Genomic DNA, 22454 nt, shown 5'->3' with positions numbered 1-22454 from the left:
GCGACCACAGAGCGCAAGCTGACCCGGAAGGAAATTCGCATCATATACATGTGGACAGGCTTTTAACGGCAGCGACAGCAACGCGTGTGTTGTGATAAAACCTGGGCCACACAGGGTCGGAATGAGCTCCAGACATTTGTGGAACCCCAAATCAGGAGACGGTTTCATCGACTTGGTTTCGCCTTAGGTCACTCCTCAAGAAGCGAATGACAAATGATACGATGGAAAATTTGGAATTGAGTCTCTCATCGCTCGGCATCTTATCCAAGCATGTTGACAAAAATCACAATCATCTGGCTCAGTATTTGTCAAAACAGGTAAGACGTACACGTATTTGCTGTCAGAGTGTTCTTAAATGTTAAAGCAGCATATTTGCAGTTTTTCATTTTGTGTACTTCCCAGTGATCTCCTTAACATTGCACTAAATGGAAGTGCTGTATTCTGACCTATTATTTCACTCTGCCCTATGTAAATCCCAATTATATAGATGCTTTACAGGAATATTGCCTAATGTGTGTGTAAATGCCAACTAGTCACTATTTCCTTTGCCTTGCAACATGATGTCTCCTCAGATATGGAACCAGCAGGACCGACAGTGTGTCCTGGGGGCTTTGGCGCAGTTGCTCCTGGAAAAGGACTACACTTTGTTGATTGCTCGACATCTGCGACCTTTTATCCTGGATTTATTAGAGCGAAATGCGGAGCGGGTCAAAGCTGGTGGCCGGGTCAGTCATGACCTCCATGAGCGCCTGTGTGTGGCTGTCAGCAAACTTCTCAACATCAGTCCTGATGCAAAGATGTAGGTTCCTATAATATCACTTTTGTTCCCTCTTATTATGGCCTGTAACAAATTCTCCTCTCCAAATGGATTTGGGTATTATAAGGTTTTCAAGTATGTATTTTTGGGGGTGGCTGAACTTTCTGAACTTTGACACAAGAAAGAAGATGTTTTGATGGTTCTTGTTGAACTACTATTGAACTGAAGCTCTTCCTTTGGTATTTATTTAAAAATTACATGGCAGCTGTTTTTGCCTCTTCTTTATGCTGTTCCAGTTCCATAAATCTAAAGGCTAATGTAACAGTTTCCATTACAAACATTCAGAATTTTTAATACAGAATATTTGATGGAGTTTCTTTTACTGACTGCCAGCATTAGGATGAGGGGAAGGTTGGAGCTGTCGTGGCAACCACAGGTATAAACCTTGGAAACATCAGTTTAACATTAGAAACGTTTCCACTGTGTCTCTGATCAGCTGAGAATCCTGCATGCTTTTGGTGGCTCCCTCCTTAGTGGGTCTGACCTTGGTTCTTCCTCTGGCAGGTGTTGTACAGAAGAATCCAAAGAAACCCCCTCAGGACAGTTTTCCAACCCTGCCTAGAAAGTTTCCCCTTACTCAACGTTTCTTTCTGTCTCACTATACAGTAAACCCCCCAGTTGTCTATCTTGTCTGTCGCCACCCTGCTTTTATTCCTCTTGGTAACTTTTAGCTTTCCTCTCAGAGCGTGGACCTTCTGATGGAAATCTCTCAGTTCTTATTGAGTTATGTTCACCGGTGGGACATTTTATCCACCCCTGAGCCCACTGGCTGGTAACAGCTAGCTTTACCCTGTCAGCTAGCATCTCCTTTACCCTGTCAGCTAGCATCTCCTTTTTGACTAAATGCAGTTTGAGCTGTTTGTCAACCACTTCTGCCCTCTGTGCTTTTTATTTGTCCTTTTCCAAAATCTATTAAGTTGAAAATGACTGAAAGAAAGGTGACAGGGATCTTAATAACCTGTCTTAGAGCTCAGAGCTGCTCAACTAAGCTGCTACTCGCATGGTAGCATATTAGCAGCTATCAGGTATTGGTCATGATTATGAGCACATAATTAGCTGCTACACACGTTAACATGATTAATCTTCCTTTTATCCAATGCAGGTTTGCTGCGAGGTACTTCAGCCACAGTCCCCCAGTGTTTCAGAGGCTGTTCTTCACCACTGAAGAGTCATCAGCTGTTCAGTATGGCCCCAGGAGGATGAAGCTACGTGACCTCATGGCTGCTACCTTACGCTTCCTCCACAATGATTGTGCTACATACCGGGTTCTCTGGGACTGGAGTCCCTGTGTCTCACAACTGCTAACCAGCGACATCATGGTTCGAGGGTATGCACCGGCTGCTCGGGCCAGACGCATCATTTCCTGTCATCTTCATTTCTCTGAATCTGAACAGGGAAGCAGGTGCAAGATGAAACCATCTCCAAACGGCGTAGAATTACAGATGATACGTTCCCTCTGTGGTTTAACCCAAATTATCTTTAGTTGTATCACCACTGGCACATGCTTGTTGTAGCCAGTCAGGAGTCTTTCAGAGGTTGAGAGACTCTTTGCCTGTTCTTCCTTTTGCGAGAGTCGCGGTTGGTCCGCAGATCTTTGCTGATGCTCAGGTCAGCTGACTGAGGGCCACGGCAACAGCTTCAGCCTCTTGAGGTTGCCATGGCCACTTCTGAGGTGGGTTTAGGTGTACAAGCCATCTTTTCTGTTTCAGTTTGTAAAGGGAGTTTTATAAATATTCATTTTTCTCTCTACCACTCCCAGTTAGACAGAACCAAAGGTAGAACCCTCAGATAAGGCGGTTTCAGGTAGCATCATGGTAACATCAGTCAGCAGATAATGGCACTGATTCCAGGGGTTCCAAGAGTTTCACCACTAACCCAGCTTTCAGCAAACTTTGACTGGTTAGTCACCAGCTCATAAAGCTTTGTCTTCATCTCCTGCAGGTACACGGCCCATTGCTTGGCGCTGGTTTCTCATATGACTGACAACCAGAAAACCATTTTTCTGAGGAAGGTGCTGACCAGCGACGAGATCCTGCATATGAAAATGATGTAGGTTCTTTATCGGTGAGCATGGAATATAACGGGACCGCGTGGAGCTTCATGGCTGGTTGGCGTCCCGTTTTGTGTGCAGGGCTTTGGAAGAATTGCAGCAGCTGGAGGTAGAGAAGGCCCTGGTCTTAACCAATCAGGGCTCTGTGACCTCACGGCTGGAGAAAACGGAGAAGTTCACCAGGGGTCAGGTGGTATCGGCGGACCTGTCTCAGAACGTGGTGGCTGTGTGTAGTGTTCTCCTACCAAGGGTCCTTCCCAGACAGGCTGAACAGGTATTTACTCCCCACTTGCTCAGTTATAGAATCTGCTGCTGGCAACATCTGCTCTCGGTCTGTGTTGAGTTCACACGTTTACCCGTATTAGCAGACAAACCCAAAAGATTTGGTGCTGGTGGACTCAACCTGCCACAACCTGAGAAGGCTGGCTCTGGCTCTGGCCTCTCACAAGCCTGTGTTACTGGAGGGTCCAATTGGCTGTGGCAAAACCTCTCTGGTCCAGTTTCTGGCCGCTGCCACAGGACACGTTAAGTCTAGAGAGATCCTGAAGGTCCAGCTTGGGGATCAGACTGACAGCAAGGTGACATTTATTTTGTAGTTTGTTTTTTAATTTCTTGTATTGGTGACTCAGTATTTTTTTAGATCATCATTGTTCTGAGGGTTTCACCCGTTCTCCTTAACATAAGAAGGACTCTGAAGGCTGGACATGTTTCACAGATGCTGCTGGGCATGTACCGCTGTACCGACATACCAGGGAAGTTTGTGTGGCAGCCAGGAACGCTGACACAAGCTGTAACTAAAGGCCAGTGGATCCTGCTGGAAGACATCGATCACGCACCTCTCGATGTGGTAGGGTCCAACAAGCTTTAACATCTGTGGAGCAGGACCTTAGAACGTACAAAACTGTCACTGAATGTGATCCTTCGGCGTGATGTCAATCTGCTTTTTCTACCGTTTTTGTTTCAGTTTGAAAGCTTTGACATTGTCTCAATTGTTGCAATTCCCTTGACCAAGTTCCTTTTTTTGTAGATATCTGTCCTCTTGCCTTTGATGGAGAATAAAAAGTTGATGATTCCTGGCAGGGAGGAATGTGTTGATGTTACTCCTGGATTTCAGTTCTTTGCCACCAGACGGTAAAATCATCATCCTACTACGGAGAGAAATATGATTTGTTTTACTCATTCTCATCTATTCCAGTACAAATCTGACTGGTCTTGTTCATTTCTAATTATCTTGGGAGACTCTTGCATTTCTTTACATTGTGAGTAACTAAACTAAGTAATGAAACAAGTAAATTAAGCTTCCTGGAACAACTATTGCTATTATTAGTGAAGCCACTTTCTTTAGCTTGCATTGTCCTAGCTAAGCTATCAGATCACTATTTAAGTGGACGTGGGTGTTTTGGAAAAGTGGGACCTAATAACGGAGTTTGTTGCTCGCAGGATGTACTACAGCAGTGGTACTTGGAACAGGCCACCTAACTCCCACGCGGTGTTGCTGGACAAGTACTGGATCAAGCTGCAGATGGGCACCATGAGCCGGGAGGAGCTTAAAAAGGTAAATGCGTTTAAAACAGACTCTGCTTACGTTCAAGGAAGCTAAAGAAAGGAAACGTTTGAGTGTAGCGATGTGCTGGCGGGTTATCGATAGGGCTGTCCAGCCTGAAGTTCACCTCCCAGGGTGGGTCCCATCACTTAGCAGCTGGTTTAATTGTTGAAAATTCACGAAAAGAAGTCGGCTTCTTGGGGTGTAAATTATAGCAGGACCGGTTGTGTCCAGCTTTCATTCTTGAGACCTTTCATGTCTGCCTCCTGCTACTGAGAGCACTGGTTCAGTGAAGAAGACTCTTTCTCCTCCTGGTGTTTGTGTAGGTCCTTATCAACAAGTACCCTCAGCTGACAGTGGTGTCGGATCGTCTCCTGGATATTTACTGCCAGCTCACAGGGCAGCAGCACTCTGATGGTGACACCACTGACCTCCTAACCCATGATGGCAGCCAACAGACCAACAACCAACAGAACAAGTCAGAGGAGAGAGGCGCACCGCTGGAGGGCAGAGCCCTGTCACTCAGGTGAGGCTCTTTCTACTGCTTCGTTTATAATCTGATTTCATTTCATCAAAGACACACTGATCCTCTTCACATTAGGTCATTTACCTTATTAAATTTATGCTACTGGAACGGCGGCTCCAGGTCCTCTGTCTTTTAGTTCTCCTGTCCATATGTGCTTCTGTGGGTTGTGGCTGGCATCGAGGAGACACGGTTGATTTTAAAAATAGCTTTAGAATGTCTCCTCTGCGACTTTATAGATTTTCACTGTCACACTGATCAGGCCATCTGCAGTCACAGCGTAATTAACTGTCCCTGGTGGCTCCTGTGTGGGACATATTATTGACCAGACTGTCTGAACATAGAACCCCTGCAAGTGGTGTCAGGGCATTATGGTTAGCGATTCTGTAAACACCTCCTATCAGACAATCCCCCCGCCTACCCTGCTGGCTTTCCATGGACTCCAAATGTGTGCTTGGTGACGATTGGACCACCAATCAATGTGCTGCTACTTTCCATGCTTTGCTCTTCAATAATACGCATCAATCAATGCTGTTGCACAGAATGGTACCAGTCAAATGTCAGTCTGGGTCGTTTGTGACATAGATTACTTTACTTTCAAAGCGATGTTCTAAATATCTAATGTTTTTATCTCATAGGGACTTGCTGAAGTGGTGTGATCGCATCAGTGTTAACTTTGATGGCACCTCCTCAGCCACAGCACAACATGTCTTCCATGAGGTCAGTGGGACGATCGTCTCGTGTAATATTAATATTAATCACGATGAACTGCATTTTTTGAACTGAATTCTTGGCTTGGAGAACAAACGATGATTGTTGTATTTTGGGATGTTTTCTTGTGTAGGCTCTTGACTGTTTCACTGCCATGCTTTCTCGTCCTGAAAGTCGAGTGCAAATGGCAGAGACCATCGGAAGTAAGCTCAACATATCCAGAGAACAGGTATTTGAAGCCCTTGGTGCTGTTAGATCTTTTGATGATCTTTTGGACCCCCATCCTAAGAGCCTCCACATTGTTTGAGGGACTGCTGTTGTGTGCAGGCGCAGCATTTCTGCCAGATGTATCTGCCTGGCATCACACGGAGCGAGTCAGAGGTTTCGGTGGGCAGAATAAGTCTGGGACGGAAGCAGGCTGAGTCGGTGCACCTAAGTGTGTAAGTGGAGCGTTACCCAGCATCACCTTTCTGTATCGAAACCCAATTACTTTGTTTCCTTCTGCTTTTATCTGAAAATAAACATCAAAAATTTATCAAAAACATGTCAAACAACGTCACTATTTGCCTGGGTGCCGTACCCACAGTCCTCATTGAATCAGGGCTCCTGTTTCTCTCAATCACCATGGTGACAATCACCAGAACACCTCGGGAGCCTGTCTCTCATGCCTTCAGCTCAAACCTCCCCGGCTCTCACACGTCCTCCTCCTCCGATTATATCGCCTTATATCACTGGCCCTGGCCCTCATATCTCAATAATTGTAAATGCTTAAGTCTCCCTTTGTCAACTCTGGCATCCCCCAAGGCTCGGTCCTCCCCTTTTCATGTACCTGATCCACCCTTGGAAAATCAATCTGTTGCTATAGCAACTAAAGCACTGCTTTAGAGGGAAGACCTCACCCCCAAAGGATGCACGTCGGACTAATCTCTGATGGCTTTGATGACTCGGTCTGAGGTCATATAGCTGAACCCTCACCTACGCCTTTCGAACATCTCCCCTAGACAACTGCAACTGAAGATTCCAGCAATGCTCTAGAATGCAGCTAGCCCAGAAATGGCGCAGAAGCATCACCACCATCTGACACCATCTGAATGGTCTGAGCCTTTCATCCCACAATAGTGGATTTGAAATGAAACAATGTGGAGTCATTTGTCCAATTAATTTTGGTTTCTGGAACTAGGGACGGCAACACCCAAGAGCTCTAATTGTAAACCCTATCCTCAAATTCAGATGTGACTCCTCTCAAATGAGAGCAAAGTGTCGGCACTTTAGATCTACATTACTTACAAAACTGCATTCTGAATGAAACTTGTGTCACAGTCCAGTTATTCAGATGCATAACTATGTCCAGAGGGCTGCAGCTAAAGTTATGAGCCACACCAACCCTGGTAGCACATCATCCCAACCCGGCTCCTGCTGAAGTCTCTGGACAAACTACAATCATTCAGGGACAGGGTCCAATTTCATGGCCCAGACCCTCTGGAACTCTGTACCTGTGGACATCCGTCCTGTCCAGACACCGTCTTTTCGCAGCAGCCTATGACCTCCCCTATTGTGGCTGTTTAACTTGAAAACTGCTCCCGGCTCCATGCAGTGTTGTATGTGAGCGTTTGGCGGTTCAGTACCTTGCTGAACCTCAAGGATACCTCGGCAGTGCCCAGAAGGCGACCTGGCACCTCCCCCTGTTAAAAGAACACCTTCCAAGTTTTGGCCCACCAGGACTTGAACTTAGAACCCTCCACTTCTCAGCAAATGCTACAGATGCAATAGTTGTTTAATGCTAAAGATGTGTAGAAATGAATCCTCCCTTTGTCAGTCCTTCAGTTTTGAGTTAATTAATAGTTTCAATGGTTGCTGTTAACAGGGACAGCCAAACTTTTGCTGCTACACGTCCTTCGGCGGTTCTGCTGGAACAGTTGGCAGTTTGTGTCAATAGAGGAGAGCCCGTTCTTCTCGTTGGAGAAACAGGAACTGGAAAGACATCCACTGTTCAGTACCTGGCAAAACTCACAGGTGAGCTCAGGCTACAACCCACAGAAGTCGTATTGCGCCCTCTTTGGTACCAATTGTGTATTTTATCCAGGACACAGGTTGCGGGTGGTGAACATGAACCAACAGAGTGACACTGCTGACCTGCTGGGAGGGTGAGTGGCATCAAAAATCACCAAATGAGACTGCAACAGTGGAAGTAATAATGCAAATATTGGTGGAATTAGACTGGTTAAGATTCTTTGGGTGCAGTTTTGAAGAGGTTATATGTTATTACATGTTATTAATAACTACTCGGAGTGTGCATCTCTCCAATATATGAGATGCTCTGTTACGTATTCCCATACATACAGTAGGTTAAAATGCGGGTCAGGAATGATTGATTATAAAATAGAGCAACGTGTTCAACTCGATAACATGAATCTGACCATTTTTTACATGAAGTACGGCAATGTGCCCATACCTCACATGTTGTATTCCCTTTAAAATATTTATCAAAAGCTAGAGAACAAAGGTCTAATTGTTGTTATTATTATTGCTGCTATTACCATTATTATTAGCATAGCATGTCACTATAAGAACTACCGTGCTATAAAAATCTCTATTAGCGTACAGGCTTGTGGTAAATTCAAACAGGAGTTCTCCTGTTATTATTATTTCATCAGTCCTGCTGAATAGTGTCCAAGTCACCACTAATCACAAGTATTGAAGTGATTATGTTCATGTGGACCCATCAGGGGTCTGTTTACGCACGTTCCCTCACTCAGATCAGTCGAGCTCTGCTCACAAACCTTTTCTTTTTTACATCTAGCTGTGAGTTTGGCCTCTAAATGGTTCCTAGACCTGGTTAAAGAACAGATTGGGCCTCTTTTAGGTTCCTTATTCCAAGCGACACGATGCAGGTTAATGTTGTTTCTTTTGAAGCTACAAGCCGGTTGACCAGAAGCAGATCTTGCTTCCACTTCTGGAGGCCTTCGAGGAGCTTTTCTCCCAGACGTACTCGCGGAAGCAGAACCTCACCTTCCTTGGCCACGTGCAGACCTGCTTCAGAGGGAAGCGTTGGCACGATCTGCTCAAACTCATGGATCACGTCTGCAAGTCTGCCCTCGCCAAGGAGCTGCAGGAGAAAACAAACGGTACCGTTTCATGTGAGGCCTGTCACAAGCCCCGTCAGTCCATACAGCTTAACCCTCAATATCTGCTGTGTGCACGTGTAGCCGCCCTGCTGCAGGAAAGGTGGGAGATGTTGCTTGTCAAGCTGCGACAAACTCAGCAGCAGATCCGAGCCTGTGAGACAGCCATGGTCTTTGCTTTTGTGGAGGTACGCAGCAGACGTGGACACTGTAGCAGCCACCTGTCGGATCAAGGACATTTCAAATATGAGACAAAAACAATGAATATAAAAGTGGTCTTCATCTCTACTGTCGTCGCTGTTTTCTAATTTAGGGGACGCTAGTCCAGGCGGTGAAGAAGGGTCACTGGATCCTGCTCGATGAGATCAACCTGGCAGCTGCGGAGACCCTAGAGTGTCTGAGTGGACTCCTAGAGGGCAGTGCTGGGTCACTGGTGCTACTGGATCGTGGGGATACTGGTAAAGACATGCCGTGGAACCCTTTGTGTGTTATGAGCATGTTGTGAACGTGCTAATATTGACTGCACTGCTGTCATTTCTGATCCTAGAACCTTTGGTACGTCATCCAGACTTCCGTCTTTTTGCCTGCATGAACCCAGCGACTGATGTGGGCAAGAGAAACCTCCCGCTGGGCTTGAGGAACAGGTGACTAGTTGGAACCACCCATCATATTATCACATGAAGAAAACTGCCCCCTTGACCCCTAATTGTTCCCACAAGCCCAATTTTTCTGTGATTTAAGCAGTAGCCAGGTCAAAAGCTAATTCTCTGGGGTGAGGAATAATCATGGCTTCTTGTATGATTTGAACTTTGCTTGGGAGCTGCAGGTCAGTTAAATGTCTTGTCTTGCTGACATAAACTTGTTTCTTCAACGTTCTTCATCAATGGCCTTCAAGATCTTAGGAAGTTTGTTCTCATTTTGTTCTCGTACATATTGACATGGACATTACAGCCTCATGTCATTCTCCCGATGGTCAGTTCTGTCCCTCCAGATCCAAGAGACACAACTGTACTGAGCATTTCTTGCTTAAACATGTTTGGTCATTTAGTAGCAAATAGGTATTTTCCTCTGAAGTTGTCAGGTGAACGAGAGTTTGGAAGAACTACTGGAACTCACTGTTGCAATTATATATATTCTACACAGTAAAATCTTACATACAACTGTATGTAAAGTGTGTGTGTGTGTGTGTGTGTTCTCATCCCAGGTTTACTGAGCTGTATGTAGATGAGCTGGAAAATGAAGGAGATCTGCGGGTTTTGGTTTCAGACTACCTGAAGGGTTTGACCCTACAGAGGAGCGTCATCAGTGGCATCATCAGGTAACCTGTTCCGTCCAACTAGATGCACGTATGACAGCTTACGTGGTGTTTGGACTGAAACCAACTGTGGGAAGGCATAAAATGCTGAGACTGTCCCTCAGTTGAAGGACTTTAGCTTCACCAAATCTCAAGCTTGACACTAGCTTACACTTGTTCCAGTAGCTGATTCCAGATATTAAGTCGTACCTGTCGGTCACCAGTAGGGCGAATCTCCCATATTGTGGCAGGTCTTCGTAATAACCAGGCTCATAATTAAGCCCGACTCTTTCATCACTGACGCTACTGATGACTTTGGGTTGCTTGTTTGGAATTGTTTCCGTTTCTCTAACAAATGTCCCTTTGCAGTTTTTATCTAGCGGTACGGAAACAGGCTAGGGAGCATCTGGTGGACGGGACTGGCCACAGACCCCACTACAGCCTGCGTACTCTGTGCAGGGCCCTCACATACGTTGGGAGCAACCCCTGCAACAGTGTTCAGCGCTCCCTCTATGAGGTAGGGGGCCACAAACATTCCATTTGTTCACTCTGCTGTACAGGAAATCAAGTTTTGGATTGAACGTGTTTCATGTGTTGCTGCATTTGAGCGTATCTTTAGGATGTGCTGATGGATTTTGATGCTTGCAGGGTTTTTGTATGAGTTTCCTGACTCAGCTGGACAGAAGTTCCCACCCTCTCGTCCAGAAACTGGTGTGTCAGCACATCCTAATGGGCAACACTAAATGTCTCAAACGGGTAAGATCTTTGAGCAATTCCTGACAGGTGTTGGTCACTATGGTTACAGGGCACTCCAATAAAAATGAGTTCCTCAATCCCACCGGAAATGGATTGAGGAACTCAATGTGTAAAGTTTGACCGTTTTTCTGACTGTTTGCTCCAGCATGTTTATGCCTTAATCAGAGTTAAACTAGACAACACAGATCCTTATGCTCCACGCTGACTTATGAGCACGGACCACAAACACCCAAGAAAGTTGGCGTTGGTAAACGGCGTTCTTGTCTGCCCCTTGAAATCAACATGATCATCCCATCTGCACAATAAGTTAAACAAACATTCCATGTGAAGAACAGAGCTGCACCAGTCTCCATCTCTCTGGTGATACAAATGCTGCTCTGCCTTCTGACTCCAGGTGTTAATTGTGTGACATAATAGCTCAAAAGGGCCCTATTAACCTGCTGAAAAGACATTTATCGCCACCTAGTGAGGAGGAGGATTTTCTTTCTGCCTGTAAACTGGGATGAGGATAAATTGAGATGAGGTGCTGAGGTCCAAGTCTGAGCACAGCTGGATTACAAAAGCTGTAAATGTAAATGTGCCAGCTGTCTCTTTAGCCCTCTCACATCAAATGTTGACATTTGCCAACATTCACATTTCAGACAGATCCATATTTTTCAGTGGCAGACGTGGGCACATCATGTTTGGCGTCATGAGCTCACTGGATCACTGGAAATGGTCAGGCAAAGCATCACCAGCCGGCAAACACCCCGGCGGTTCTGGGTTTGGGTTCTCTTTACTTCGTTGTTCGCGTACAGATTGAGGGAAGACGAGACATTGAATCCTGAAAAAGAGTCTAAATACCCTTAATTTCCTTGGTGTGTACTTAAAAGATTGAACATCCCAAAAGAGCTTGCACCGTCAGTGGAGGTGTTCTGGGTCCTGAAGTTCAGTAAAATAGTTTTTCTGTCAATATGGAAGAAAATCACATCTGTAAAAATACAAATCCTGAGAATTAAAAGAGACTTGGCTCTTTTTCCCCGACACCAGGGATTTTAGTGTTACTTAACACAGTATCTGTAATGTGCCATATGTCCTGCAGCCCATCCCAGCTCCCTCGGGCCACACATGTGTGGAGGTGCAGGGTTACTGGGTGCCCCAGGGGGAGGCGGAGCCAGCTCTGGATCCCAGCTACGTCCTCACCACCTCGGTCAAGCTCAACCTCCGCGACCTTGCCAGAGTGGTGTCTGCAGGGTAGGAAAACTCTGATGCACCCTAAATCAATTGGTTCATCTATAAATGCTCGGTCATTTTGTCACAGCCACTTTTAGCTGCTTTAGAAAAGAATTCATCAGGACATATTTGATTACCAGTCAGTCGTTGACCTAATATGTTCCCTTCAGGTTGATCTCTGCAGCCGTTCCAAAACATGCAACTTAAACGATCAAAATAGAGCATTAAATAATTTATCCGGTCATGGATGAAGATCTTTGACATGTCATCGGTCCACAACTGCTCTATGGATAATTAGCTCCAACAGTTTCTGTGCTGAGCTGATGAAAGGTTGATGGGCTTCACAGATGTCACCCAGTGCTGATCCAGGGAGAGACGTCTGTGGGGAAGACCAGCCTGATCCAATGGCTGGCCTCGGCTACCGGGAACCACTGCGTCAGGATCAACAACCACGAGCACACCGACATCCAGGAGTACATCGGTTGCTACTCATCAGACAACAGGGGAAAGCTGATTTTCAAGGAGGGTATGAGAACACAAGCACGAAGGCTCAGCTGTCAGAAAACAGAGCAAAGTTTATTCAGCCATTAGTAACTCAACCTGGGGGGGTGGTAAGATGTTTAAAAAGATAGATATCAAGGGTAATGTTGAGGATTTTGTCTTTAAGATGAATCAAATTGTAAACATTCAGGTATTGTTATGTTCATCTTGTCCTCCAGGCGTCCTCATCAACGCCATGAGGAGAGGCTACTGGATCATCCTGGATGAGCTGAACCTTGCTCCCACAGATGTGTTGGAAGCTCTAAACAGACTCCTGGATGACAACAGGGAACTCTTTGTAGCTGAGACACAAGAAGTCATCAAGGCCCACCCTGGGTTTATGCTGTTTGCTACCCAGAATCCCCCTGGCCTTTATGGTGGCCGAAAGGTACAACTTTTGGACCTAAATGGCTGCTGGGAAACTGGTTGGAGCAAGGCTGATTATCAGAAGGGGGGTTGTTATTGTAGCTCTTGCTACGTCATTGTGGCCTGACTGGATATTTAGCTAGACGCTGGTCGGCCATGGCCCGGATGAACATGACCTGAATGAAGGAGGACCTGTGTGGACACGTCGAGCTGGTCCTCTTAGGCCAGCGTGGTAGAACAGCAGGAGGATTTGGAGGTCTGATAGATGTACGCCTCCTGCAGTGATGGGTCTCATGGCAGAACAGTGATGAAGCTCTGACCTTTGCTGGCTTTATGCTGAATTTGAAAGAAACCTCACACTCGTGATACATGTGACTAAGGAATTTATTGATTGACATCCTGGTTCTGGAGTTAGGCTTTGGTTTAAATGTAGTGGCACAAGAGGTGCTTGGTTCCTGTCTCCAAATGGATGGTAGGTGGCTGCCTACTCGCAGGACTGGGAGTCGGCTGGGCCTCTGCGGCTTTACCGTGACATCCAGGAGCCGGGAGATCATCTGCTGATCATCCATTCAAGATGTTTTCCACAATCCCAGGGCAGCAACAACTCCCCTTCAACAGGAAGAAACCTTTAGCAGGACCAGGCTCATGTGGGGGGACCCTCCTGCTGATGGACGGCTGGGTAGAGAGGGAGGAGAAGGGGGAGGACAGAATAGACAGGGTGTGCCTGGCAGACAGGACAGGATGTGAGTGTGGGGAGTCTGAGCACCCTCGTGAGCAGAGTATCAGCCCTTCAGAGGACAGACTCCTCCGATTGGGACCAGAGACAAGAGTGTAGCTGTGCAGTAGGACATATGAAGACAATACATGAAGGAAGAAGACAGTCACTTCTGCCTCAGGGGATCTATTGGACATATCTCAGCTTTGGAGATTTATCATAACACAACTTAGTCCAGGTTCATATTACGTTGCCTATCCAGTGTGTGTATTACTCATGTCTCCTCACTAGTGTGTTGTTGTGTCCCATTATTCCCAGTAAATGAAGCAGTTTAAAGAGGTAAACTGACCTCTTGTAGTAGTTGTCATCTGATTTCTTTGTCCTGCGTTCTTCCCCGTCTTTAGGTCCTGTCCAGGGCTTTCAGGAACCGCTTTGTGGAACTACATTTTGACGAGCTGCCCAGTAAAGAGCTGGAGAACATCCTCCACCAGCGCTGCAGCCTCCCTCCGTCCTACTGCACTAAGCTGGTCAATGTTATGGAAGACCTACAGGTAACTGAATGCTCTCATTGGTTACTGGTGAGTTCATCTAGTCACCGTTTGCTGGTGTTTCAATCATGTCCATTCATTTACAAAAGACTTTTAGTGTATATATGCGCCGTGTATTTACCCGTACCTTCAATATTATACCAAAGTTGCAGATCCAGTGTACGTGGATCCATGGAAGTGTCAATGTTGAGATGTTTTTCCGTCTGTAGGCGTTTCGCAGGGGATCATCAGTATTTGCTGGCAAACATGGATTCATCACGCTCAGAGATCTATTTCGTTGGGCGGACCGATACAGACTAGAGGAGCAGGAAGGAGCTTCTCAGGACTGGCTACAGCACTTAGCTGATGATGGTTGGACTCATTAGAGTGTCATCATTCACCTCATTAACGAAGTGACAGCTTATTCAAGCCTTTGTCTTCTGGATAAGGTTACATGCTACTGGCAGGACGTGTGAGGAAGCAGGAGGAAGAGGCCATCGTCCTGGCCATCCTGGAGAAGCACTTCAAGAGGAAGGTCAACACTGAAGAACTCTTCTCTCAGCAACACGTCGCCAGCCAGTTTAGTGAGTGTTGCTCCTTGGCTCATGATTATCAACATGGAAGATTGGTTGACATCTCTGCCTTGATGCTCTGATGGCAGGTCCATCCGTGGACAGCATTGCTGGAGTTCCCGAGGAGTTCCGTCATGTGGTGTGGACGTATGGCATGAGGAGGTTAGCTGTGCTGGTAGGACGCGCTCTCCGGTTTGGAGAGTCGGTGCTGCTGGTCGGAGAAACCGGGTGAGACTCACTGCAAGGACTAATGTTGACCTTAAGAGCTGTGAAATGGATTGAAAACAATGTTAAAGACATAGCAGGTCCCTGTTCTCAGCTGTCCCCGTCCAAACCTGTGGACGGGGACAGCTTGGCTGTGGTACTTAACAAGTCAACAACTTCTGACCCTCCCTCTCCCAACACTGCACTCCCCCAGCAGACCAACACCATTTCCACCTCTGGGCGTGAACGCTCCACTCTATCCACAGACACCTGTCCCTCAGTTGCTATGTCCTCTAGTAGCTGACCCTTAATGATGGCTTTACAAGGAGCTTCTCCTTCTGGACAACCGTTTTTAGAGCAGCAATATAAACGCTCTCGATGCCCTTCAGGCTAGTGAGAAGTAAAGAAGCCCCCTGGATGAGAGATGGAACGTACTCCACTTTTGTCCTGTCTAGTTGGCTCTCTGCTTGGCTTTGAACAGCTGCTATGACCTGGATGACTCATGGACATAGGAATGGACACGATGAAATATTGTTATGCTTGTTTAAACCCCTTTAGATGTCTTTCTGTTTAAAGATTCAGGTTAAACATGAACATGTTGACACACAACCTAATCCTGCCTTTATTCTTGTTTTTCTGTTAGCTGTGGAAAGACCACAATCTGTCAGATGTTTGCAGCTTTGGCGGGACTCAAGTATTTTTCAGTCAACTGTCACCTCCACCTGGAGACGTCTGACTTCCTGGGGGGACTGCGTCCTGTCAGGCACACTCGTCAGGTAATGCAACACATCTCACATTTGATCACTCAATGACCACCTGTCAGTCAGTCTCTAAAAGCTCCAGTTGAACTCGACCCAAGTTTGAACGAAACCTCGACCATGAACGCTCATGTGATGTCTGGTTGAGCTGTTGGGAGACGAGCTGGTTGTGAGACATGTTTTCCTGACACGTTTGTAGACCGAGGATGAGGATGGCAAGCTGTTTCGCTGGCACGATGGACCCTTGGTCCAAGCGATGAAGGAGGGAGGAGTGTTCCTCATGGATGAGATCTCTCTGGCAGATGATTCGGTGTTGGAGAGACTCAACAGGTGAAAAACTGAGCTGCAAAACATGTTATATTCAGCATTTTCAGAAGGTTTTAACAATACATTTATTGCTGCTTGGCAATTCAAATTTTTGTTTAACAGTTAGAAATTATAGTGACTGATAAAGTCTTAATATTTATAGTGTAACATCAGCCAGACACCAACTGTAATGTTTTTCTATATTTGATTCGATTACCACATCTCCTCTCCTCTCTCTCCTCTCCTCTCTCTCCTCTCCTCTCCTCTCCTCTCCTCTCCTCTCCTCTCCTCTCCTCTCACAGAAACATCAAGTATTTTTGTTGAATGAGGAGTTTACTGTAATAATCTGTATAATAATAATCTTGACTTTCTCCCCAACCTTTGTATCTATGTTACTGTTAGGAATGAAACTCCAATCCTGTTCTCAGTCTTATGAGATGGTAAGAATCTTGTGTCTTTTGTTAGTGTTCTGGAGACTCAGAGGTCCCTAGTGTTGGTGGAGAAGGGTAGTGGAGACACCGAGGATGTGGAGCTGATCACAGCTGCTCCAGCTTTCCGCCTCGTGGCCACCATGAATCCCGGAGGTGACTTTGGCAAGAAAGAGGTAACACAGATGGTCACATCAGGCCCCTTTTTAGCTCCATTTCTGGTCTTTTACTCAAGGATCTTTCAGGCTTCTCAAAACATTTTAGATTTTGCTTCTTATTGAATGTCACAGATTTGCAAAACGTTAGTTCGGCCTTTTGAGATGGCACTTTTAGCTCCTTTGTGTGTGCGCAGAAGATCTCACAGCTGATGAATACATTCTACATTCTGGAAAGAATAAAGGTTGGGGGATTCAGATCTGGAGGAACAGTATTGGGGTTTTTAAAATCCATTTTACAAAGTATATTAAAATCAGTAGATATGAAGCATGGTGCTGTTTTGCTGTGATTCCATATTTAATGGAAGCTCTTGGAAGTTAGGATAAAGGTGACGTTTAGCATTCTGCTTCTTGCAGCTCTCTCCGGCCCTCAGGAATCGGTTCACTGAAATTTGGTGTCCTCAGAGCAACAGCCGCAGCGACCTGGTCCGCATCGTCCAGCACAACCTGCGCTCAGGCCTGATTCTGGATGGTAAACTAGACATCCAGCAAGTGCTGACTGTGGTTTTTAAACCTCGGGGCACAAAAGTGCATGAAATAAAGAGAAAGAGATTGTGTGTGTTCAGAGCTGAGATCACTGGGGAGATGGTCAAATGTCTGTTGCAGGTGGGGACATTGCTGAGGTGATGCTGGACTTCATTGAGTGGCTCACACAGCAGGACTTTGGCCGACATTGTATCCTGAGCGTCAGAGACATCCTGTCCTGGGTGAGCTTCCTGAACACCGTGTGCGAGAGGGACGAGGACGGCTTCATGACTATGGGAGTCCTAGAAGATGAGGAGGAAGCAGAGTGGGACCTCAGGCTGGATACGGTCACAGCCTTCATCCACGCTGCATGTCTGGTCTACATCGACGCCCTCGGCTCTGGTCAGCTCACAGCCACTCTGATGCTCCTTCCTGGGTGTAAAAGAAAGCTGTTGCAAATGTTCCCTTTCTTCCAGGACCTACAGTGTCCTGTTCAGACGGGGCTTTTAGAGCACGACGGCTGTGCCTGGCATTTCTCCAGCAGCGGCTCAGTAAGATGACCACGTTGGACCAAGAGATACTGGAAGCTCTGAGAGTCTATGACTGCAGCCTCTCGCGGGAACCACAGTGGGGAGAGGACTTTTTTGGAATTGACCCCTTCTACATTGCCTTAGGTATTCATCTGGATCTGATGTGATGGCAGATACAATATTTAAATATCAGGTTGAGATTTCAACCACAGAGATGTGACATTTTCACGGTCTTTTTAGTAACATTGAATACAGAGTGAAAGAAGAGGATCTTCTAATCTATTATTGAGTTATGTTTTCTTCTCAGTATCAGGATGGTTAGAAAATGATCACTTTTTGTTTTTAAGGTGTGTTTTCTAACTTTTATTGAAAAGCAAAAGTGCTCTTTTATGGCAGTAATCAGACCATAAGACATGAACGCAGCCGTGTGTTCTGGCCTGTTCGGTCTTCTGGCCTGGTTTTGTTCACTTCAGCCACTTTTGGGTGGACACACTTTTGCTGAAAATATTTTTTTCCTTGGGGATGTACGTTTGTTAAACGGCACTAATAATTATGCTAACAGTTATTTGTGTTCTGGGAGCAGAGCGGAGGTGTCATCACAGTGTTTTGTGGGTGCAGGGCCTCAGGCAGAGAGCCGCAGCCTGTCGGACTATGCGATGGCAGCAGGCACCACTGCCATGAACGCCCAGAGGCTCCTCAGGGCCCTGAAGCTGCAGAAGCCTGTGCTGCTGGAGGGCTCCCCCGGTGTTGGGAAGACCAGCCTAGTGGCAGCACTTGCAAAAGCTTGTGGGAACCCTCTGGTCAGAATCAACCTGTCGGAGCAGACGGTAGTGGTCAAGATGATATTCAGCAACACCTTCGAACACAGCAGAACTTTGACTGTGACATCACTTATGTCAACGTGCTTTCTTCGACAGGACATTACCGATTTGTTTGGAACCGATCTCCCTGTGGAGGGGGGCAAGGGTGGGGAGTTTGCATGGCGAGATGGGCCCCTGTTGGCTGCGTTGAAGGCAGGTCACTGGGTAGTCCTGGACGAGGTAAACTCCATTCCATAGTATCTAATTACAACACAGAGCTTTGTGACCATCCCTTGTGATTTCTGCCAGCTGAACCTGGCGTCTCAGTCGGTGCTGGAGGGCCTGAACGCCTGCTTTGATCACCGAGCAGAGATTTACATTCCTGAACTGGGCATGAGCTTCCACGTCCAGCATGAGAAGACCAAGATCTTTGCCTGCCAGAACCCTTTTACACAGGGAGGGGGCCGCAAAGGGTTGCCCAAGTCCTTCCTGAACAGGTTCACACAGGTAAATTCTGGTGCTGCTAAACAACAAGGAGTGTGTTGGAATAGCAGCAGAAATGGCTCCCACCTCTATTTATTGGCCATATTTGTTGTCACATATTGCAGAAAAACAGCAGTATTGATATTAAAAGTCTTTCTTTATTGCTGGATGACATCCACAGAGATCAGGCGCGTCCTTTAAGAACTGACGCAAAAGTTGAGGGAAGAATTTAGCGTAACAAAAAGAGTGAGATTAAATGATATTATAAAATAGACACAAATATTAGAAACCATTTAATTCATAATCAATAGATATAATGTATTGGTGTTGGTCAAATCTTCTCTTGTCTGTTTCCTTGTTTGCTCTCCCTCTCAGGTTTTTGTGGACCAGCTCACGTGCACAGACATTGAATTCATCGGAGATTCCATGTTCCCCAGCATTGATAAAGAAATCATTTCCAAAATGGTGGCGTTCAATAACACTGTGGGTTTTTCCTTCTCTGCTGCTGCACTATGATAAAAATAGCCAAATCTATCATTTAGTGAATAATTAAACTTGCAAAAGTTCTGTTAGTCTCAGAGAATATGGCATGAGTGGATTAGAAACTTTACATTGAGCCCTTGGATTTTATTGCCTGTATACATGAAATCACGGCCGATAGGATTTGGCTTTGGACTAGAATCGGCTCCTCTGAGCAGCTGCCTCACTATAACCTGACACAACAGCTGAATCCTTCCCAGACCTTAACTATAGTCAAACCTATAGATAAGGTGAATGTATAGGTTTACAAGTGTACCTTTTTCAAAAATGAAGGCTAAATAAGGGCAAAATTGACAGTTATTATGGTGAAAGGTCTATAAAGGTTAAAAGTCTGTTTTGTGGCCTTGTGTGAACTGGAGACGAGTAAGTGTTGACCGAGTTACAGAATTTGAAATATCCCATTTTCTTTTGTTGCTTTTCTGCACAGCTTGTTCAGGAGGTGAGTGTGGAGAGGCGCTGGGGACAGAAGGGGGGCCCTTGGGAGTTCAACCTGCGTGACATGTTCCGCTGGTGTGAGCTGATGCAGGCCGACCAGTCACCAGGCTTTTACAACCCAGGACAGCATGTAGCTTTGGTTTATGCTGACAGGATGAGGACGGAGACGGACAAGCTGCAGGTACGTTCGCTGGCTGGCTGTCCGTCCGCCCGCCCGCACTACAATCCTCTGCTTATTCAGCACATTTTCTGTGTGCACAGGTGCTGTCGGTGTTCAGAAAAGTATTTGGGGAGGACTTTGAACCTTACAATGGCTCCAGGCAATTTCACATGACCCCTCTCAATCTGCAGGTTTTTTAGCACTTGGGCTTCTTTTTTTGTCCATTTATTTGTGTTTTTATAAGCCAAGTTATGATGTCATGTCCTTCAGGTGGGCTTCTCAGTCCTGCCCCGTAGTGGGGGCGCCCCTGTTGCCCTGGACCCCCCACTGTCCATCACACATCAGGCCCTGCACCCTCTTGAGTCTCTGATGAAGTGTGTGGAGAGGGGCTGGATGACCATACTGGTCGGCCCTACAGCCAGTGGAAAGACCAGTCTGGTGAGGCTGCTGGCTCTGCTGACAGGACACCGCCTCAGGGTCATGGCCATGAACAGTTCCATGGACACCACAGAGCTCCTGGGGGGCTTTGAACAGGTAGCCAACAAAGTGAAGTTCCAATGAGACGATCTGTTCGAAGAGCAGCCACTCACGTTAGAGTTCCTGTTTTGTGTCATTCCAGGTCGATATCATGCGACCGTGGCAACAGGTACTAGAAAGTGTGGACTACATAGTTGCCATGGTGATAAGGCGTGGCTTGATGTCCCTTGAGGTTGGCATTCAGGACACAGAGTTCCTGCTGCAGACATGGGGGCTGTTTTGTCACTGGCTGAAGGAGGAAGGGTTACAGAGAAGTGGGGGGAGCGTCAACTCGGAGGCGCTGAACAAGCTGGAAGTCATCATCCTGCTGCTGCAGAAGCTCAACACCAAGCTCAAAGTCTTCACAGGTAACCTCAACATCTTGCCTCATTTAGCAGCGACTCCTGATTTTCTGCTCTCACGTGCTGTTGTTGGTCCCCCAGACATGTCCAAACTGCAGATGGACTTCACGTTGCTGAAGGAGCGCTTGGCCCAGCTGGAGGACGGTTGGACTAATGGAGGGTTTGAGTGGCTGGATGGGATGCTGGTTCAGGCCCTGCAGACAGGCGACTGGCTGCTCATGGACAACGCCAACTTCTGCAGGTAAGAGAGGAACAATAACCCCCACCAGGTCTCGTATAGCCTTTCCCGTTGTACTAACCAAGTCATCGTGTCAATTTTTGGGATGAGAACAGACAAAAGGAATTTAGATCTGAATTCTGAACGTCTGGGACATGTGGAGGTGTGTATAGCTGAAGGTTGGAAATACAGATGTGTTGTGTTTGTAGTGCTTCCGTCCTGGATCGCCTCAACGCTCTGCTGGAGCCTGGGGGGTCTCTCACAATCAATGAACGAGGGGTCATCGATGGAAAGACACCCCAAATGGTCCCACATCCAAACTTCAGGTAGTCCTGTAAAATAGTCTGTTTACTTTCCTTCAAGACGCTCATCTCCATCTGATGTGTGTGGCTGGTTAGGCTCTTCCTGACCATGGACGAAGTGCACGGGGAGCTGTCCAGAGCCATGAGGAATCGAGGACTAGAGATTTATATCCCAGGGGAGCGTGAGGACGTATCCTGGGACACGATGGACCTGAAGACCCTGCTTCACACTGCAGGTGTGACGGGGGATTGTGTTTGCGACCTGCTGATTGAAATACATAAAAGTATCAAATCTACAATCTGGGGTAAGTAAACACAGCTTGGAGTTGCCATGACTCCACCAGCAAAGCTGATCGAGAAGGTTGTGTGTCTTTTAGATTCTCCTGCATCATCAGTGGTCTCCCTCCTCAATGCTGCCACCATCCTGTCCTGCCAGTTACAGAGAGGCGTAGATCTACCCAGCGCCCTACAGCAGGCCTGTGGAGACACGTACGCCATGTGTCAGCGCAATGCTGCCAAGCAAAAGGTGCCAAAAACCAGAACCTAGCCTCGCTTTCTCTCGCTCGGCGTATTTGATTGATTACAACACGTACGGAGGGACGAGTGTTCTGTTTACTGTTGACACTGGGGGGGGGCGCCACCTGGGGGCCGCCATCTTTGAAAGCCAACTTTGGGCCGCTGAGGAATCTCTGACTTTCTGAATAGGAAATCTGACCTGGGGGGAACTTGGGAGATCAGACTTCCTAGTGCAAATGGAACGCTGCATTATCACCTGTGGGCCTTCCCTCCCTCCTGATTTGTCCCCCTCTGGGTCCCGGTGAATGGTGGCACTGCCCAAGGGCAGCTGGGGTAGGCCCCGCCCCCTTCCCGTGACCCTGCTTTGGAGAAATGTCTGGATGAAATTTTACTGCTTACATTTGTAACTGTTTAAGTCTCAAATCTGGAAGCTGTGCCCCAACTTGGGTGCCTGGTCTCCTCAGAAGTA

General features: G+C 46.8%; 1 protein-coding gene across 2 annotated transcripts in view; it reads left to right on the top strand.

Moving 5' to 3' along the window:
* Window positions 1–10: 10 nt before the first annotated feature.
* Window positions 11–22454, top strand: part of mdn1 (midasin AAA ATPase 1) — a 45122-nt gene continuing 22678 nt past the window's right edge. The window contains exons 1-47 of one of the 2 annotated variants that reach the window (XM_057017567.1): window positions 11–317; window positions 573–799; window positions 1920–2144; window positions 2759–2866; window positions 2949–3141; window positions 3236–3445; window positions 3583–3714; window positions 3895–3998; window positions 4308–4422; window positions 4737–4936; window positions 5572–5653; window positions 5778–5873; window positions 5972–6084; window positions 7509–7657; window positions 7728–7788; window positions 8558–8769; window positions 8851–8954; window positions 9080–9224; window positions 9314–9410; window positions 9971–10084; window positions 10430–10577; window positions 10709–10816; window positions 11898–12049; window positions 12376–12554; window positions 12748–12956; window positions 14054–14200; window positions 14407–14548; window positions 14626–14760; window positions 14838–14976; window positions 15596–15728; window positions 15910–16040; window positions 16482–16620; window positions 17017–17131; window positions 17266–17526; window positions 17601–17798; window positions 18273–18481; window positions 18572–18694; window positions 18764–18961; window positions 19313–19420; window positions 19905–20093; window positions 20174–20263; window positions 20343–20606; window positions 20692–20956; window positions 21032–21191; window positions 21377–21493; window positions 21566–21774; window positions 21847–21995. In XM_057017567.1, coding sequence (XP_056873547.1) covers window positions 207–317; window positions 573–799; window positions 1920–2144; window positions 2759–2866; window positions 2949–3141; window positions 3236–3445; window positions 3583–3714; window positions 3895–3998; window positions 4308–4422; window positions 4737–4936; window positions 5572–5653; window positions 5778–5873; window positions 5972–6084; window positions 7509–7657; window positions 7728–7788; window positions 8558–8769; window positions 8851–8954; window positions 9080–9224; window positions 9314–9410; window positions 9971–10084; window positions 10430–10577; window positions 10709–10816; window positions 11898–12049; window positions 12376–12554; window positions 12748–12956; window positions 14054–14200; window positions 14407–14548; window positions 14626–14760; window positions 14838–14976; window positions 15596–15728; window positions 15910–16040; window positions 16482–16620; window positions 17017–17131; window positions 17266–17526; window positions 17601–17798; window positions 18273–18481; window positions 18572–18694; window positions 18764–18961; window positions 19313–19420; window positions 19905–20093; window positions 20174–20263; window positions 20343–20606; window positions 20692–20956; window positions 21032–21191; window positions 21377–21493; window positions 21566–21774; window positions 21847–21995 — 7215 coding nt within the window. In that variant the 5' untranslated portion in view covers window positions 11–206. Of the gene's footprint in view, window positions 318–572; window positions 800–1919; window positions 2145–2758; window positions 2867–2948; window positions 3142–3232; window positions 3446–3582; window positions 3715–3894; window positions 3999–4307; window positions 4423–4736; window positions 4937–5571; window positions 5654–5777; window positions 5874–5971; window positions 6085–7508; window positions 7658–7727; window positions 7789–8557; window positions 8770–8850; window positions 8955–9079; window positions 9225–9313; window positions 9411–9970; window positions 10085–10429; window positions 10578–10708; window positions 10817–11897; window positions 12050–12375; window positions 12555–12747; window positions 12957–14053; window positions 14201–14406; window positions 14549–14625; window positions 14761–14837; window positions 14977–15595; window positions 15729–15909; window positions 16041–16481; window positions 16621–17016; window positions 17132–17265; window positions 17527–17600; window positions 17799–18272; window positions 18482–18571; window positions 18695–18763; window positions 18962–19312; window positions 19421–19904; window positions 20094–20173; window positions 20264–20342; window positions 20607–20691; window positions 20957–21031; window positions 21192–21376; window positions 21494–21565; window positions 21775–21846; window positions 21996–22454 lie in introns of both variants that reach the window. The other variant, XM_057017566.1, reaches the window with a different exon arrangement.

This window comes from Takifugu flavidus, chromosome 19 (genome assembly GCF_003711565.1).
Source record: "Takifugu flavidus isolate HTHZ2018 chromosome 19, ASM371156v2, whole genome shotgun sequence".
In the NCBI taxonomy this organism is placed as follows: domain Eukaryota; kingdom Metazoa; phylum Chordata; class Actinopteri; order Tetraodontiformes; family Tetraodontidae; genus Takifugu; species Takifugu flavidus.
This window is presented reverse-complemented; position numbering and strand designations above follow the sequence as displayed.